The 18164-nt window shown below is 37.3% G+C and overlaps 1 protein-coding gene across 1 annotated transcript; it reads right to left on the minus strand.

Annotated features, from left to right (window-relative positions):
* Positions 1-596: 596 nt before the first annotated feature.
* On the minus strand, positions 597-17366 carry LOC136203441 (probable polyamine oxidase 4). The gene is made up of 10 exons (XM_065994602.1): positions 16809-17366; positions 16239-16354; positions 16033-16121; positions 13872-13985; positions 13464-13551; positions 13235-13320; positions 13031-13133; positions 3263-3360; positions 1566-1995; positions 597-1106 (listed from the first exon to the last, which is right to left on the minus strand). The coding sequence occupies exons 1-10, from the start codon at positions 16852-16854 to the stop codon at positions 792-794; spliced, it is 1485 nt and encodes a 494-aa protein (XP_065850674.1). The 5' UTR covers positions 16855-17366; the 3' UTR covers positions 597-791.
* Between the last annotated feature and the right edge of the window lie 798 nt (positions 17367-18164).

The following is an 18164-nucleotide window of genomic DNA, read 5'->3' on the forward strand; positions in this document are numbered from 1 at the left end:
TGTGAACATTCATAACAAAAATAATTCTAATGAGAAAAAAAAAAGTATAAACTTATTTTAGAAAAGTTAACTTTGCTAAGCTTATAAAGTTAACTTTTTTACACCAAAATATAGTAATGTATAATATGGGGATAAATGGGGTGGGATAGAGATAAAAAAAAATTAAGATCAATTATCTCATGTTTGTTACTGGGATGTAGCAATGAGATAAGGAAGGGATAAGCTTATAATCTTTCAAATCTTTATACCTAGGGGTAGAGGGTGGAATAAAGGGTAGGATAAGCTTCTACAATTTTAATTATATGGAAAAGTCAATTTTATCCCACAAATTAATGTTATGTAGTTTAAATAGGGCACTATGTAAAAATATATTATTTTATATCTATCACTGTCCCACAAAACAAACATAGAATAATAATTCACAACTATCTTATTTTTATCTTATCATCATCTTTTATCTTTATCTCTATCCCAACATTTATCCTTATCTTTATCCCCCATCAAATACCAAAAGCCCCCTTATAAACATACAATTAGATTTCCTATAGAAAAACCAAAGCAATTATATTATAGACTCGAGGACTGAAATAGAAAAGTAGAACAAAAAGAACTACATAATGCTTGAAAATTCTCATAACAATTCCGATGCAGCACAGAATAAGAACACCAAAACAAATAAATGAAGGGAAAAACAAAAGACATGCTCAACTTTTAAGGGTCAAACTCGAATCCAACAATATAATATGAATAGGTCATAAATCATATTAACACTTGCAAATATAAGAATGGACTTACATCCTTGAGATCTGGAGAGGAATTGCAGCTTCCTGAATTCCACTCCTAAAAGAGGCTAGCTGGAGTTTCTCTAAGTTACCGAGTCTTTCTAATACTTGTTTCTCACAGTTCTCAGCAGCCATAATCCCTGCTGAGTAAGCTCCATGGACCGATCCCTGGTGTTCCACACTAACAGCTTCTCCTCCAAAGAATAGATTACCCAATGGTGCACGAAGCCTTTCGTATAGATCTGCTGGCTTCCCGACCACATCATACGAGTAACACCCAAGTGAGTTTGGATCTGTTCCCCATCGTGTCACAAGATATTGCATCTACACCAGGCAAACAAATGGCAACAAGTTCGCTTGAACTTCAGTTGCAAACTTAATGTGCATTATAAGTAACACTGTTACCATTAAATATTACACTGAACAAATTGCAAGCAGCAGTGACACATATAATTACCAAGCTCCTACATGACTTGCATATAAATTTTAAATGGGCTGACACGACTTAACTGGATCCTAAATGAGTCAGAATATATGAGTTAATACGACAAGGTAGCACGAATATAACGTGTGTATATATATATATAAATGGACAGAGTTGGATTGACACAACCCAACACTATTCGTCAAGTTAAATAGGTTGTAAATGACACATTTAGTTTCTGGCGAAAATAGATAAACCTGTTTTGCTCAAATTTGACATGAACTAAAGATAAGTTGAATATTTCAATCAAATGGTCAAGTATATAAAACATGTCTACCAGAAAAATAAAATGATTGTACCGGCTCAGTTGCATCAGGGAACATCTTCTTCAGTTGTAACATCACAAAATTTGCAGCAGCCTCATCAGAAAGCTTCTCGAGATCATAAGCAAACCTTCCAGCAGCCATATAGACAAGTACAGGGTGGCCCGTAGCTTTGTGTAAATTAAGGAAATAACCACAAGCATAAGAATCCGGTGCAACAATGCCCAACAGTTCCACATTTGGCCAAAATACTTTATCAAATTGTAGTGCAATCTTATTTTCACTGCCAACGCCCAAATCTGAAATTGCAGTAACCTTCCACTCTGGTAACTTGGGTTCAAACTGGATTAAATTTGCTTTAAGAACCCCAACAGGTACTGTAATGATAGCAGCATCAGCTATAAAATTCCTCCCATCCGCAACAGTGACTATCACTTCATTCAGCCCATTACATACCTTTGTAACCCTACACAGAATTCAAAAAATAATGAAACCTTTTACTGCATTCTAGGTATTGCAACCACATTATATCAGACAGCAAAAGAGTAATCAGTAACTAGTTATTCTGATTGTAAATAAACAACTATAAAATAAATATTTAATACAAATATCATAGAAATACTTCCCACAAAATGATGATGACCATAGCAGAAAAATGCAGAAAGAAATCAGCTGAAATACTGAGCAACTAGAAATTCGGCCTTAAATACATGGTTTGCATGGAATCTTTGAAGTTTCATGGAAGTCTGTTCAGTAATTTCAAATGATTACATTGAAGGTTATGATGACAATAATATTAGGACAGATCATGCAAACAGACATTCTCAATTGATCAAACGCAGATAAGCCTAACAACATTGCTGATAAGCCCTCGCCATAATCTAGAAAGTGCATTGTGAAATGGAGGGAAAAATAATATGTTCAGAATAACCACCTAGATTATTGCATTTTTTAATAACTACTGAACTATTAATATGTATACAAGAACTAATCCAACATAAAGCAAGATATGTAGAATACAACCTTTTCCCTTAAACTGACCCAATACTTCATGTTTCTCAAATCAAAGGACAATAGAGGAAACTCATAATTTAAGCAATATCTCAATTGATTTATTTTTTATAATCAACATATTCAGTTCCTTTTATATCTACATGTTCATAAATCTGAAGAAAAAAGTTCTATATTCCCTAGATATCTGAATAGGAATTAACAAAGAACAATATCAATATAACACATGGTAGGAGCGAGAATTTTAACATATGGTAGGATGGGCTTGTGTTGTACACGCTTCAAGTTCAGGGGTGGGGGTGTGTCAAAGATTAATATAAAAACTATCATCAAATTGTGGGACAGTGGTAGTAGATAGCAATCAATCAGTAAAGGAAGATATCAATTTCCGTGCCTGCACTTCTTACAATTTCATTAACAAACCAGAAAACAATCAAGCATATGTACTTCATGCAAACTAACCTATCTTTGGCTAAGATTTATCATAATTCCTTCAACAATAATTAAATTTTTCCTAATATAAATGCCCTGATAATTTTATTTAGCCAATTTTAGTATCATAATTAATGGTAGAAGAACACTTTAGGAACAATTTAGAATGTATTTCAAAGCGAAAATTCATATTTCTCCCACCAACCCTCCCCGTCATTTTCTATGCCTGTTTTGGAGCATTTCTACAATTTGAGTAGAAAACTGAATTATTTAGGAAAAAGCAAGCATACTTGTGATTCAAGCGTATGTCAATGTCTTTTGCAAGAGCTGTTATTATAGGGTCATAACCTTGTACCATAAGTCCATGACCACCAGAAAGTACATGCTCCTGTACACAAGAATAATTCAACCATGTAAGCACTGCGTGATCAACCTAAAAATCTTCATTTTGAAAACTAACTTTCATACACAGAATCTCTCTCTCTCTCTCTCTCATATATATATATATATATATATAAGCATGATAGTTAACTCCAGTTTCTTAATCCTAATTTGATTATACACATTTCAATAATATACCAAATATTTGGTTGAGATGATAATGAAAAGTTCAATAATGCTAGAAAAATTGCACATTTGTTTTAAATTGAGGTCCATATTTTGATTCTACTACGTGTGAACTTCTCACATCCTTAAGGAAATCTCAAGCATGACAAATTTTGAGTGGTGTCTTTTGTCCGTACAATCACCACTAGATTTAAGTGTGACACTTAATGAATTTATATGTTTCAAAAGTCTACCATACTCTGCAATTATATTGAACTATAAGACGTGGCGGTCATGTAGAGGATAGCATTGATGCACAAATTGAAGTTCAACAATTTTATCTTATAAGCTCAGCTTAGATCACCCAGTTCAATTAAATGATAAATTGAGTAGTTGCAATGAAATAATTCTAAATTCGTGGAGCAACTGCAAGAATTACATGCTGTCACTGCCTGAAGTTGAAACGTGGATCTCAAGGATGTTTCTAGAGATATTTCTTGCTATAAATATTTCTCTTCAGTAAAATGATGGGTTTAATAAGAAAACTGTTAGTATATAGTAAATGTTCAAATATTATGTAAATCCATATTTATAGTTTTGTTGCTATCAAATAGAAGAGCAGCAGATTCTCGCTCGCTCTCTCTCTCTTATAGGCCCGGGATCTAGCTGTGGGACAGTGACAAATATTTGATTTATTTGTTGTTTGTCCCTTAGAACCTATGACAACTAAAAACAAGGGCTCGTTTAGAGAGAACCTCTTGGATCTCTTGAAACTAATTGACTCGAATTCTTTTCTTTTGCTAACAGCTTGGTAGTAGACCAGGAAGTTATCAAAGAACCTTTCACTCTACAATAGCAATTTGGGGCTTTTCTGGCATTGCACAAGACAAAGTGGGACAAAACAGAACTGGAGCACAGTCACCTCACACGCCAAGAATTGTCAGGTCTACTCAATGAATTAGCAAGGAAAGTTGCGGCATCAAGGTTGGAGGTCAGAAACAGGGTGTCGGCAGCTTGAATAAGGATGGAACAGGAGATAATTGTTAGAACCGTAATGCAGGAGGGAACATTCAATGTTGTTATGCTAAACTGGAACTTCCTACGTTAGATAGCACTTAGAAGTGGTGATCCGTTTTCTTGGCTAAGCCAATGTGACTATTATTTGTGCCATCAGAGTTTTCCTGAAGAGGACAAGTTCATATTTGGAACAAGATGCACAGTTGTGGTTTTACAAATTAGGGAAAGAAAAATCTGGGTTGACATGGGAGGAATTCAAAGGCTTCTCTCTCTCCTCATGTGCACAAATACTCAAGCATGGACAAACAACTATAATTCTATGCACTTAATACATGAATATAACATTGACAAGTCATATTTCATGTACACAAATATGTTTATTGACATCATACTTAAAGGTGTTTCATTTTTTAATATTTTCAAATTTCAACTCTGGATATCATAATGCAATTTACCAACAGAGCTTCTATTCTTATCATATCGGGATAAGGTAACAAAATAGGCCTATGGTTTTTGGGAAGTATCAATTTAGGCTCAACTTACAAAATAGCACCAATATATGCTTAATGTTTAAAAAAGAGTACCAATTTAGGCCTCGATAACGGAACGTGACAAGTCATTCATATTAGTCCGTTAAGTTCTGTCAATTGTACATGGAGAGAGAAATCAGACTTAATGGAGTAATATGAATGACGTGTCGCATTTCGTTATCGAGGCCTAAATTGATAACTTTTTAAAAGTTAAGCCTACATTGGTGCTATTTTATATGTGGAGCCATGTTGATACTTTCCCAAAAACCTTAGGCCTATTTCGGTAACTTATCCCTATCATATTTGATACCAATGATAATGATCCGTATTAGAGATATTTCTTGCTATAAATATTTCTCTTTAGTAAAATGACGGTTTTAACTCCGCCTGTGAGGGTCACTTGGTGGCATTTACAGCCGGTCCCAAGCCCGAACAAAGGAGGAGGGTTGCGGTAGGTTTGTGGCGGCCAGCGTAAAACTTAGCCACATCTTATCACATGAACCAAAATATGAATATCGTGGGGAGTTCCCTACTCAGCGACGCGCTGCACTTCATAGACCCGGGTGCAGTGACAAATGTGCAAGGGTTGCTAGGTCGTCGCCCCAATGCGGCGCGCTACCCCGAGGCCCGGGGGTGGTGTCAAATATGCAAGGGCTCCCGCATGGTGGACGTGTGCGGGTAAATAAGCTAGTCCACGGAAACTATAATGGTAGGGGTAAGGGAAGTAGGTTACGGTTTGGGACATGGAACATGGGCTCTTTGACAGAAAGATTAGTTGAAATTGTAGATGTTATGAAGAGGGAGAGAATAAATATAATGTGCCTACAAGAAACCAAGTGGGTTGGAGCCAAGGCCAGAGAGATAGCTCCTTGGGGTTATAAGCTTTGGTACTCAGGAAAGGATAAGGGTAGAAATGGAGTAGGTATTCTTATTGATCGGGAGTATATTGATGATGTAGTTGCGGTGTCTAGAAAGAGCGATAGAATTATGAGTGTTAAGCTTGTGATAGGGGATGAGGTTATGAATGTCATAAGTGCATATGCACCACTAATAGGATTAGATGTCTCTATAAGACAAGCTTTTTGGGAGGACTTGGAGGAAGTGGTGCAATAGGTTCCTAGCGATGAGAAGATGGTACTAGGTGGTGATCTCAATGGATATGTGGGTTCTAGGCGAGATGGGTTTGAGAGTGTTCATGGAGGTTTTGGTTTTGGAGATAGAAATGAAGCAGGAAATGATACTCTGGAATTCGCATCAGCCTATGACTTGCGTATCATGAACACTTGGTTTACGAAAAGAACCTCCCACTTAGTGACTTATCGGAGTAGCCGTAATGCGAGCCAAATTGACTTCTTCCTAGTAAGGAGTGCTTGGAGAAAGAGCTATATTGATTGTAAGGTGATCCCCGGTGAGAGTACGACAACCCAATATAGAGTAGTGGTGCTTGATTTTCAAAGTAGGAGATGTATAAGAAAATGAACACCACAAGTGGAGACTAAGATTAAGTGGTGGAAACTGCAAGAGGAGAACCAGCAAAAATTTGTGAATGCGATGGCCATAAAAGATATTTGGACTTGTAATATGGATTTAGATATAAATTTGATATGGATTAAGATGGAGCATAGTATAAGGGAAGTAGCGAAGGAATTTCTAGAGGAATCTAAAGGTAGCATGCCACCGGGTAAGGACACATCTTGGTCGACAGAAGAAGTACGACAAACAGTAAAGAGTAAGCGAGAATCCTATAAAATATTGGGGAAATGCAGGAATGATGAGAACTACGAAAAGTACAAAGAGACAAAAAGGGAAGCAAAGAAGGTCATACGAGATGCTAGAGCAAAGGTGAATCAGGATCTGTATACAAGATTGGATACTAAGGAAGGGGAAAGAGACATATATAGAATTGCTCGGATGAGAGATAGGAAGACGCGAGATCTCAGAAAAATTAAATGTGTGAAGGATGTGGACCAAAAAGTCCTAGTTGGAGATAAGTATATTTAGGAACGATGGAAATCCTATTTTGATGACTTATTTAATGGAGATCGTGGACAAGATGTTGGAGATATAAGTATCTCTCACCATATGATAAACCGTGACTGCATGCGGAGAATTCAAAAAGGTGAAGTCAAAATGGCATCAAATAAAATGAGATTGAAGAAAGCAGTAGGACCTGATGTCATCCCTATTGAGATTTGGAGATGTTTGGGGAAGAGAGGAATCGAATGGTTGACGACGTTCTTCAACAAAATTTGGAGAAACAATAAGATGCAAGCAGAATGGAGAAAAAGTATTTTAATCCCTTTGTATAAGAACAAAGGCAATGTCCAAGATTGTGCCAACTATCGAGGAATCAAATTGATGAGTCACACTATGAAACTTTGGGAGCGAGTGGTCGAACAAAAGCTAAAGAGGACGGTGAAGATCTCGGAAAACCAATTTGGATTTATGTCGGGAAGATCAACTATGGAAGCCATCGATCTAATGAGACAATTAATGGAGCACTATCGAAATAAGAAGAAAGACTTGCATATGGTTTTCATTGACTTGGAGAAGACTTTGGTGGGTCTTAATAAGGAAAGGTATTCCACGGAAATATATTGACATCGTAAAGGACATGTATGAGGGAGCGTGCACGAGTGTACGTACCAGTATTGGGAAGACTGAAGAGTTCCCTACTACGATTGGAGTGCATCAAGGTTCCGCACTTAGCCAATTTCTTTTTGTCATTGTTATGGATGAACTAACGAGTTCACTTCAAGATGGTATACCATGGTGCATGTTGTTTGCAGATGATATTGTGTTGGTTGATGAGACGAAAGAAGACGTGGAGAGGAAGTTGGAACTATGGAGACAAACTTTGGAATCTAGAAGCTTTAAGTTGAGCCGAAGTAAGACAGAATATTTGGAGTGTAAGTTTAGCGGCGATAAAAGTAGGGAGGCAGGGACAATCACCCTGGATGGGAGAGTTGTCCAGGGCTCGGATTGCTTCCGGTATTTAGGGTCTATTATCCAAACGGATGGAGAAGTAGGTGGAGATGTTGCTCATAGGATTAAACCTGGTTGGTCGAAGTGGAAGAGTGCTACGGGTTTCCTTTGTGACCTCGGCATGCCTAATAGATTGAAGGGAAAATTCTACCGCACGGCAATTAGACCTGTTAGGAACTAATGCAATTACGATAAACGAAACACAAACAAACACACAAGAATTGTTTACCCAGTTCGCCACTCAATTTGAATGACTACGTCTGGGGGCACTACCAAGCCAAGATATTTTACTATAATTTTCGAGATACGGATTAAAAAGAAAAAGGCTATATTTATACTCCTCAAGAAACCCTAATCGCCCAGGATAGTTGGATCGTTGAAGTTGGGCCTATCTATTAGTCTCCAAAGCCCAACAATCTCCCACCTGGAGACTAAATCCGTCATCTGGTGGTAGTGTCATGCCTTCAACTTAGTTATCAAGGCTAGCTGAAGCCATACAAAGCTTCAACTTCTCTAAGGTTACAACCTTAGTCAAAATGTCTGCAGGATTCTCTGTGCCTGAAATCTTCATTAACTGCAATGTCTTCCTGTCCAAGAGATGTCGTATGTAGTGATACTTCAACTCTATGTGCTTTGTCCTTGAGTGAAAGGCAGGATTCTTCGCCAAATGAATGGCACTCTGACTGTCGCTGTACAGAATAGGATCCTTCTGCTCCTTTCCCAACTCACGCAAGAAATTCTGCAACCATACCATCTCCTTACTAGCCTCAGTCACTGCAACGTACTCAGCTTCTACAGTAGACAAAGCCACCACCTTCTACAGCGTTGAAGCCCAAGAGACTGCAGTACCACCCAATGTGAAGACATATCCAGTTGTACTTCTCTTGTCAAGGTCACTAGATGCCAAATCTGCATCCACATATCCTATCAACATAACTTCCTTGCCCTCAAAACACAAAGCTTGTTCAGTGGTTCCCTTCAGGTATCTCAGAATCCACTTTACTGCTTCCCAATGCTTCTTACCAGGGTCTCCCATGAAGTGACTAACAACTCTCACAGCATGTGCAATATCCGGCCTTGTGCACACCATTGCATACATCAAGCTGCCAATTGCTGAGGCATACGGAGTTCTCTCCATCTGGGCTCGCTCTTCTCTGTTCTTAGGTGAGTCCTGTTTAAATAGCTTGAAATGGCTACCCAAAGGAACCTTAACTGGTTTGGCATCTTGCATGCCGAATCTCTTCAAGACCTTCTTGATATACTCAGCTTGTGAGAGATGCAACTTTCCAGCCTTCCTCTCTCTTTCAATCCTCATACCCAGAATCTACTTAGCTTCTCCGAGATCTTTCATAGCAAACCGCTCAGATAACTGCTTCTTCAGTTTTCTCACTTCTCGAGCACTTGACCCTGCAATCAGCATATCATCAACATATAACAGTAAAATGATGTAGCCCTCATCCAGTTTCCTGAAGTAACAACAATGATCAGCTTCACTCCTCACGAACTTAATTTCATGCATGAACCCATCAAATTTCTTGTACCATTGTCTTGGAGCTTGTTTCAGACCATACAAGCTCTTGTTCAACTTGCACACGAGCTCAACGTTATCAGACTCATAGCCCTGAGGTTGCTTCATATAAATGTCTTCATCTAAGTCCCCATGAAGAAATGTCGTTTTTACATTCATTTGCTGCAGCTCCAAATCTTTTGCAGCTACCATACTCAACACTAAACGAATAGTAGTCAGCTTCACCACTGGAGTAAAAACGTCAGTGTAATCTATGTCGTACCTCTGCTGAAAACCTTTCACGACCAGCCTTGCTTTGTAGCGCTTGCTACCATCAACCTCCTCCTTGATTCTAAAAATCCACCTGTTCTGTAGAGCCTTCTTACCCTTTGGAAGCTCAACAAGTTCCCAGGTGCCATTGGTCATCAAGGAATCCATCTCATCATCTATTGCAAGCCTCCACTTGTTCGCATCCTCTCCACGAGATGCCTCTAAGTAGCTTTCTGGTTCACCACTATTTGTCAGCAACATGTAGTTGCTTGTAGGAGTGAACCTGTCAGGTGATCTACGCTCTCTAGTGGATCTGCGTAGTGTAACCGCTAGAGTTTGGGGTTCTTCTTCTTCTTCCTCAACAACTACCTCCTTGCTCCCACCAGAATTCGTGATGTCTAGGTCCACGACCTCAGGTTCTGAATCAGCAGTATCAGATGCTCCCAGACTGTCCTTGTACATCATCTGCTCGTTGAAAACGTCCCGACTGCGAATAATCTTCCTATTCTGACTATCCCATAGCCGATATCTGAAATCATCACCGCCGTATCCAATAAACGTGCACTTAACAGACTTCGCATCTAAATTACTTCTCTCAAGGGGAGCAATATGAACATATGAATCACATCCAAATACTCGTAGAAATGACAGATTTACTTGCTTGCCACTCCAAGCCTATTCAGGAATGCCATTCTGCAAGGGAGTCGATGGCCCTCTATTGATCAAGAATGCTGCAGTGTTAACTGCTTCTGCCCAGAACATCTTCGGAAGTCCGCACTTCAGCCTCATGCTTCTAGCACGCTCACACAGAGTTTTGTTCATTCGTTCTGCAACTCCGTTCTCCTGAGGAGTTCCTTTCAGAGTCTTTTCCATGCGAATTTCATTCTCAGCACAGAATTCCTTGAATTCCCTAAGCTCATACTCCCCACCATTGTCAGACCTTAAGCACTTTACCTTCAGACCTGTCTCATTCTCAACCAGGGCCTTCCATTTTCGAAAGGAATCAAAAGCATCAGATTTCTTTTTCAGAAAATAGATCCACAATTTCCTAGTGGAGTCGTCAATGAGGGTCATGTAGTACGAAGCTCCACCAAGAGATTTCACAGGTGCAGGACCCCACAGATCGTTGTGAACTAACTCCAACTTCTGTTTCTTCAAAGTTCTGCCACCTTTAGAGAAACTGACCCTTTTCTGCTTCCCAAAGATGCAATCCTCACACATCCCAAGATCAGCAGATTTCAGACCCGGTAACAGACCCTTTGAACACAGCACTTTCATCCCCTTTTCACTCATGTGACCAAGACGACAGTGCCACAAATCTGCATTGACATTCTCGCTCGCAACATCAATGATGTTACAAACGCTGTCGATTAAGTACAACGACCCAACCTTCTCACCACGAGCAACCACCATGGCTCCTTTGGTTATTTTCCAGGCACCACCTCCGAATATGACACAATAACCTTCATCATCCATTTGCCCAATTGACAACAGATTTCTTTTTAGGCCAGGAACATGCTTTACACCAGATAGCTTTATCACAGATCCATTCGGAGTCTTGATCAAAACATCTCCCTTCCCTACAATCTCCAAAGGCTCATCATCAGCAAGATAAACCTTTCCGAACTTCCCAGGGGTATAGTTTTCCATCAAATCTGCGCTACTACATGAGTGAAACGAAGCTCCTGAATCTAACACCCAAGACTCCAGAGGACTTCTTACGCTCTGATACCAATTGTTAGGAACTAATGCAATTACGATAAATGAAACACAACCAAACACACAAGAATTGTTTACCCAGTTCGCCACTCAATTTGAATGATTACGTCTGGGGGCACTACTAAGCCAGAATATTTTACTATAATTTTCGAGATACGGATTACAAAGAAAGATGCTATATTTATACTCCTCAAGAAACCCTAATCGCCCAGGATAGTTGGATCGTTGAAGTTGGGCCTATCTATTAGTCTCCAAAGCCCAACAAGACTTGCATTGTTATATGGTACGGAGTGTTGGGCAATGAAACACTGTCACATTCATAAGATGTCGGTGGCGGAGATGCGTATGTTGAGATGGATGTGTGGGCATACGAGAAAGGATCGGGTGAGTAATGAAATAATTAGGACAATAGTAGGGGTTACATCTATTGAGAATAAAATGAGGGAAAACCGACTAAGGTGGTTTGGCCATGTAAGACGAAGAGCACTTGATGCGCCGGTTAGGAAGACTGAAGAGTGGCAAAGGGATGTAATGGTGAGGGGTAGGGGAAGACCTAAGCAAACTTGGAATAGGATGATCGAGAGTGATATGAGTTTATTGGGGATTGAGGGAAATATGGTAATGGATAGGACGGAGTGGAGGAAGAGAATTTATGTCGCTGACACGACTTGATTTCACGGTTTTATATGATGGTTCATATTAGCCGACCCCTGATCATATCGGACTAAGACTTTGTTGTTGTTGTAGTAAAATGACGGTTTTAATAAAAAAAAAAATTAGTAATATAGTAAACGTTCCAAATATTATATAAATCCATATTTAGTGTTTCTTTTCATTTAAATGTTTTACCTTAAAACTTTTAGTTTTCCGTAGCCAAAGGTGGCATTTATTCACTAGTCACATGTCAGTTGTAAGGTCTGCATTTATTAGTCTGAATTCCTAAATGGGACAGAAAGTTTGTATAAATGTTATGGGACTGCTATTGACAGAAGGAACAAAACACTCACAAAATATTAAGATTGTTCCAAGTAAGAACTCTCACAAAACACTCACAAAATATTAAGATTGTTCCAAGTAAGAACTCTCACAAAATATTAAGATTGTTTATTTCCAATATGGCAATATCAATCCAATCCAAGGAGCATGCTCTCTTGCCTATTCCTTTGCTGAAATTTATCCATATTAGCTTTTTGGTCTAATTATATTCTCATAGTTATTACTATTAGAGGTACTACCAACACTATGATAAAGGGCGGCCCGGTGCACTACGCGTCCCCGCTGAGCGAGGGTCCGGGGAGGGGTCCCACCACAAGGGTGTACTGGGAGCAAGCCTTCTCCTACCAATTTATTTGGCAAGAGGCCGCTCCTAAGACTCGAACCCGTGACCTCTTGGTCACACGACAACAACGTTTACCGTTGCGCCAAGGCTCGCCCTCTACTACCAACACTATGATAAATTTAATAATTTCAAATAGTTCACTTGCCTGATCCCACAATTTCAGTGATATCAGATCTGCATCTACTGCAAACCAAGCTTCCATTCTACAAATATACCATTGCAGCACTTCATTTGCAAGTCCTTCCTGCCTGCAGAGCAGAACCAGAAGTTGCATAAGCAACTGCCCAAACTCGCATACTAAATGCACATTTGAGGATCTAGAGCATCAAAATTCATTTTTCTCATGTACCTCAATTCTGGGTGCCTATCTAGAACAAGCCAAATTGCTTGAAGAATAGACATGTCATCAGTGTGTTCATCTCTTACTTTCTCCGTCTAAAGGATTAGATGAAAGAACTTAGTTTCTTGATCATAATAGAGAAGAGCTCGTGACTAAAAAATGACAAAGGAACTTAGTACGGTGATGAAAAAATTTATAACTGAAACAAACTCCATCCAATGGTTTAATGTTACAATACCTCTTTGAGAATTTTCTTGAATATCTCTCCAACTTCTATGACCAGATGTTGTGGAACTTGATGTCCATCCATACCAAAAAGCATATAACTGTCAACCAACCAGAATCAGCATACATTCAAATTCAATTAGTAAAGCACAATATCTCATTACAAATTTGGTGTAATTAGAATCAGATGCAACATCATATAATTTAGCATTCCATCTAAAACTAAAAGCATCTGTTTTATAATAATCTTATTTAGCTTTCCTCATTCATGAAATTATAGTATTTTATTTTCCATTGCAATTTCGATCTAAATATGACGTTATTAAGCAGAGAAAAAAAATTAAGAAAAATAACAGAAATTAGCTCCATTGGCAGAGTCTGAAGTTCTATAAAATGAAAACAGAACCCACTCTGAAGTTACCTCTCTAGATCATGGTCATATAATACCGAGTCATCACCACTAGTCCGGTATAGTGTGAGCCCCAGAGAGCGTATCAGTGGAGCTAAGGGATTCTCATTGCAAACACCATGTAGCCTGAAGGTTATTCCAAAAGATATAGTTGCACAGTGATCAGTAATTTACTTCAAATTTGTAAACAAGAGGCATCTGATTTACATTTACAAACAGCATAATGATGGCAAATCCAACACGTATTACAAGCAACAGTAAAAAAAAATCATCCAATCAACATGAAGCACAATATAATAAATGAAAATCTCTTTTGGGTGGTGTGATATATCAATTAGGTTTCCGATGAATAACCATATGCAAATTCCCGTCCCTTATAAATTTGACTAATTAACGATATATCATTTGGTTCTATGTTAGCTTAGCTCAGTGCATTCTCTGTTGAATAATGTTACAGCATTCAGGTCAAAATCATATGCATACATGGTATCTATTTTCAAGAATTTACTTGAAGGAATCATGGTGATCAGAGGAAGATTCAATACATTCTGAAAAGGCTTAATACATCAGTAGCCCCCTGAACTTGTCCAAAAAATTTGATTGGCCCCCTGAACTTACATGGTGTCTCATTAGCCCCTTCAACTTGCTTAAAATAAGCTATTGGCCACCTGAATTTATTTAAAGTGACTTATTGACCCCTTGAACTTGCTTACAGTGATCCATTTGACCCCTGAACTTGTTTAAAGTGATACAAATTGCAATTTGTCTAAATTTGTACAAAAATTCAAAACCTAAAAAACAAAGGCCTAATTCGTGATTTTAAGTCTTTAAAACAAATTAACTTTCTGTTTTGTACATTTTTTTAGCGTTTTTAAAGATTTAAGGACTTAATCATGACACTTTAAGCAAGTTTAGGAGGCTAATGAGACAACATGTAAGTTCAGGGGGCCAATCAACCATTTTGGACAAATTCGGGGGCAACTGATGTATTAAGCCTTTTGAAAATAAAGAACTGTAAGTAGGAAATTTGGGGTCAACTAGCATAAATAAGTAGAGTTTGATAGGTTTTTATACCATAAAGTTGACATATCCACTTGAGAATGGAATTATCAAAAAATTAGTATGTAGAGATGTACTTGTTATACAAATTTATCAGGAAGGTGAGAAGTATGTGCATATATTTATTTGTTACAAAGGAACTTTTGCAAGGATTAAATTGGTAGGTAAAGGCTAGCCAGACAACCACTCAAATTTTGGGATGCATTTCAAGGTCTTAGGGTATACATCCAATATATGAGATAAGGAAGACAAAAAAGCCACTGAAAATCCATGTTCATTAACAGTTCCAAACTTGGATGCTATTAAGAGATTAACTATTAGAGTCCAGACTCTATTTCACATATATTTGACATACAAATAAGACCTTTGTTTTATGTTTGTCTAATAGAATGGCCTGAGAAACAATATAAAACCGCAACATGCCTCAGCCACAGGCCACAGACACTACAAATAATTAATACAACACTACCTCTTCTCCCAGGAATCTGTTTACAAATACACATACACATTCATACTTGACAATGATGAAAATAAACAAGCATATCATATAGTTCAAAAACAAAACATGCACCACAATAAGCACTAAAACAATAGTTATAGCATACAAGAAAAGAGCTTAAAATAATGAATGGTAAGACCACAAACTATTTTAGAAACTTTATCTAACATCACACACCACAACTCTTTAAGTAGTATATCTAAGAACAGATCATGTGCATTAAGTCTAGTTCAAAACAGGAGAGAATTAATCGAAAGAGGGAAGGAGAAAGGACTCGCATTAGGAAAAAAATATTTCTAAGAGTTCTGTACGGTTGAGCTGAAGTGTGAAAAAAGTAAAAGAGAATCAACTATCAGCATAATAAATGAACCCTTACTCCTAAAAATCCCACAGTAATGATGGTAAATATGTAATTTCAACAGCAAGGAATTACCAAGCAGCTGACATAAGTGTATTTATATAATATTTTCATACAAGTGGAAGGCATGATTCACAAATTCATAAGATTAACACGTCTCAGCAAGAAATATTTTTTTTTATCATCTATAGAAACTGAACCAATAAACAAGGTGTTCAATGGAACAGAGAGAAAGAACCTGATGAGGGAGATCTTACCATGATGCTCCCAAATCCACTGGATAACCAAATGAATAGTCAGTATGAATGCGGCCACCGAGTCTATCCCGTGATTCCAATAAGATTACCTTAACAAAATGGCAACACAACAGTAATTCAAGCTCTATATACACATGCATGGGTGCAGATAAGATGTAATAAGCACTCATCAACTTGTAGATATTTACATGCTACACTATGCTGACCTTAAAAGATGCTTCATGGAGGACTCTCGAAGCAGCAAGCCCTGAAATGCCACCACCAATTACAATAACAGAAGGTTGTGACCCATTTTGGTTCTCGATGTGAGAAGCAAATGTACCTAGACAAGAGTGAGGATGAATCATCTTGATATTAAAATAAAACAACTTCACTCATACATCCACATTCATAAAAGGGTAAATACATACATAACCTTCACATCTTCTCTAAAATGAAGTTATTCCTAAAATGTAGAAACCTACCTGGTTATGGATTATTGAAGGCAAGGGGCAAGCAATTTAACCTCCAGATAAAAATAACGGAAAAAAGCCAGCACACTATATGAGATCAAGACAAAAAAAAAAAAAAAAAAAAAAAATCGTTTTCACAGGATATAAGGCTCCCCAATTCAATTCCCTGTTTGCTCCAGTCCAGTCTAATCAAATCAAAGAAACACTCGTCTGTTTCTAACAAAAGGAAAAAGCTATTGAAAACAAAACAATAAAAAGAAAAAACTAAATCTAAAAAATGGAGTAATTGATATCATAAAAACAGACATGAAGGAAAACACTCACCATCTAGCAAGAGATTATGGAGAGCCGAAGTATCGTTGCTATCCATTAGAGACAAAAATTAATAAAAAAAAAATAGAAAACGAAGGCACCGGAAACTGAATCAAGATAGGAATAGGAAAGACGAAGGAGAAGAAAGAGATAGAATAGAGGAAATAGGATTGAAGGGAAGAATTAAGGGTGTATAGGGGTCAAGAAATTAGAAATTAATTGAAAAGAATGATAGAGCATGAAGAGGAGAAGGCCAGCAATAAAGCGGCTGAGATTAGAAGAACAGCGTAGCTTATCAAACCAGCTCATAATCAGAAAGGAAACTGAGATCCAATTGTCTAGAACTTGAAATCGAAGCCTTAAGCGAAGGTTGCATAGATTGATTCCTAGCTAAAAGAAATTCTAGTAATTATTGATCCTGCAATCTCTGCAATAACCAAAGAAAACAAAAAAAAAAAATGAAAAATAGAAGCAAAAGCAAAACTTGTATAGCCAAGCCCAGCTTCTTTTATCTTCCTCTCAGACAGTCTGTTATGCTAACTGATTTATAAGAAAACAAGAGTGACGATGTTTTTGGCCTTTTCTGTTTCTTTTCTTTTTATAGCCTGTAACCATTTTTCTTAATACAAATAATAACTTTTCGTTAAGTTGACATTTGATGAGAAAAGTCTCACCTGATACCTTCTTTTCCCTCAGTAACGTTGCTTTTTTCAAGGTAAGTAATGAGAAATTTTACACATTAAAATTGTTTTTAATAAAAATTAGTAGAAAAAATATATATATATACATATATCAATGAATTGATTAGTAGTAGAAAATATTACTTCAAAAATATCTTAAAATTAGTTATAATCAGGGAGCGAAAGCACACGAAAAGGTCTTCCTTCTCTCCATTAAAATTACACTTACTGTCCGATTATAATTAAAAACTAATCTTTATTTTCATTTTAAAAGTATTTCTAATAGTTGGTACTCCAAGACCACTTTACATTATTAAAATACTTTTTTTCAAGAAATCACCTCTATTAAATATTTTTATTTTATTTTAACGAGTCTCAAATCTTATAATATCTGTTTGTCTCTACTTTAATCTAATTTTTTATATTATTAATATTTATTAATATTAAATATTATTAAATAATATTGAATGTTGTTGAATAATACAATATATTGAATAATCATCAATAAATTGGAGAAAAAAAAATTTTATTTGATAGAAATTGGAACGAGACAGAACTTAGGCGTTGTGGGCACCCGTGGCCCAAAAACTGACAAACCCGCAATATATTAATAAACGAAAAATGAGTGTTTGAACAAGAGAAGATGAAGGAGAACAAACAAAAAGAAGGGGGAGGAGAAAAGTTTAGG

This window comes from Euphorbia lathyris, chromosome 1 (assembly GCF_963576675.1).
Source record: "Euphorbia lathyris chromosome 1, ddEupLath1.1, whole genome shotgun sequence".
Lineage (NCBI taxonomy): Eukaryota > Viridiplantae > Streptophyta > Magnoliopsida > Malpighiales > Euphorbiaceae > Euphorbia > Euphorbia lathyris.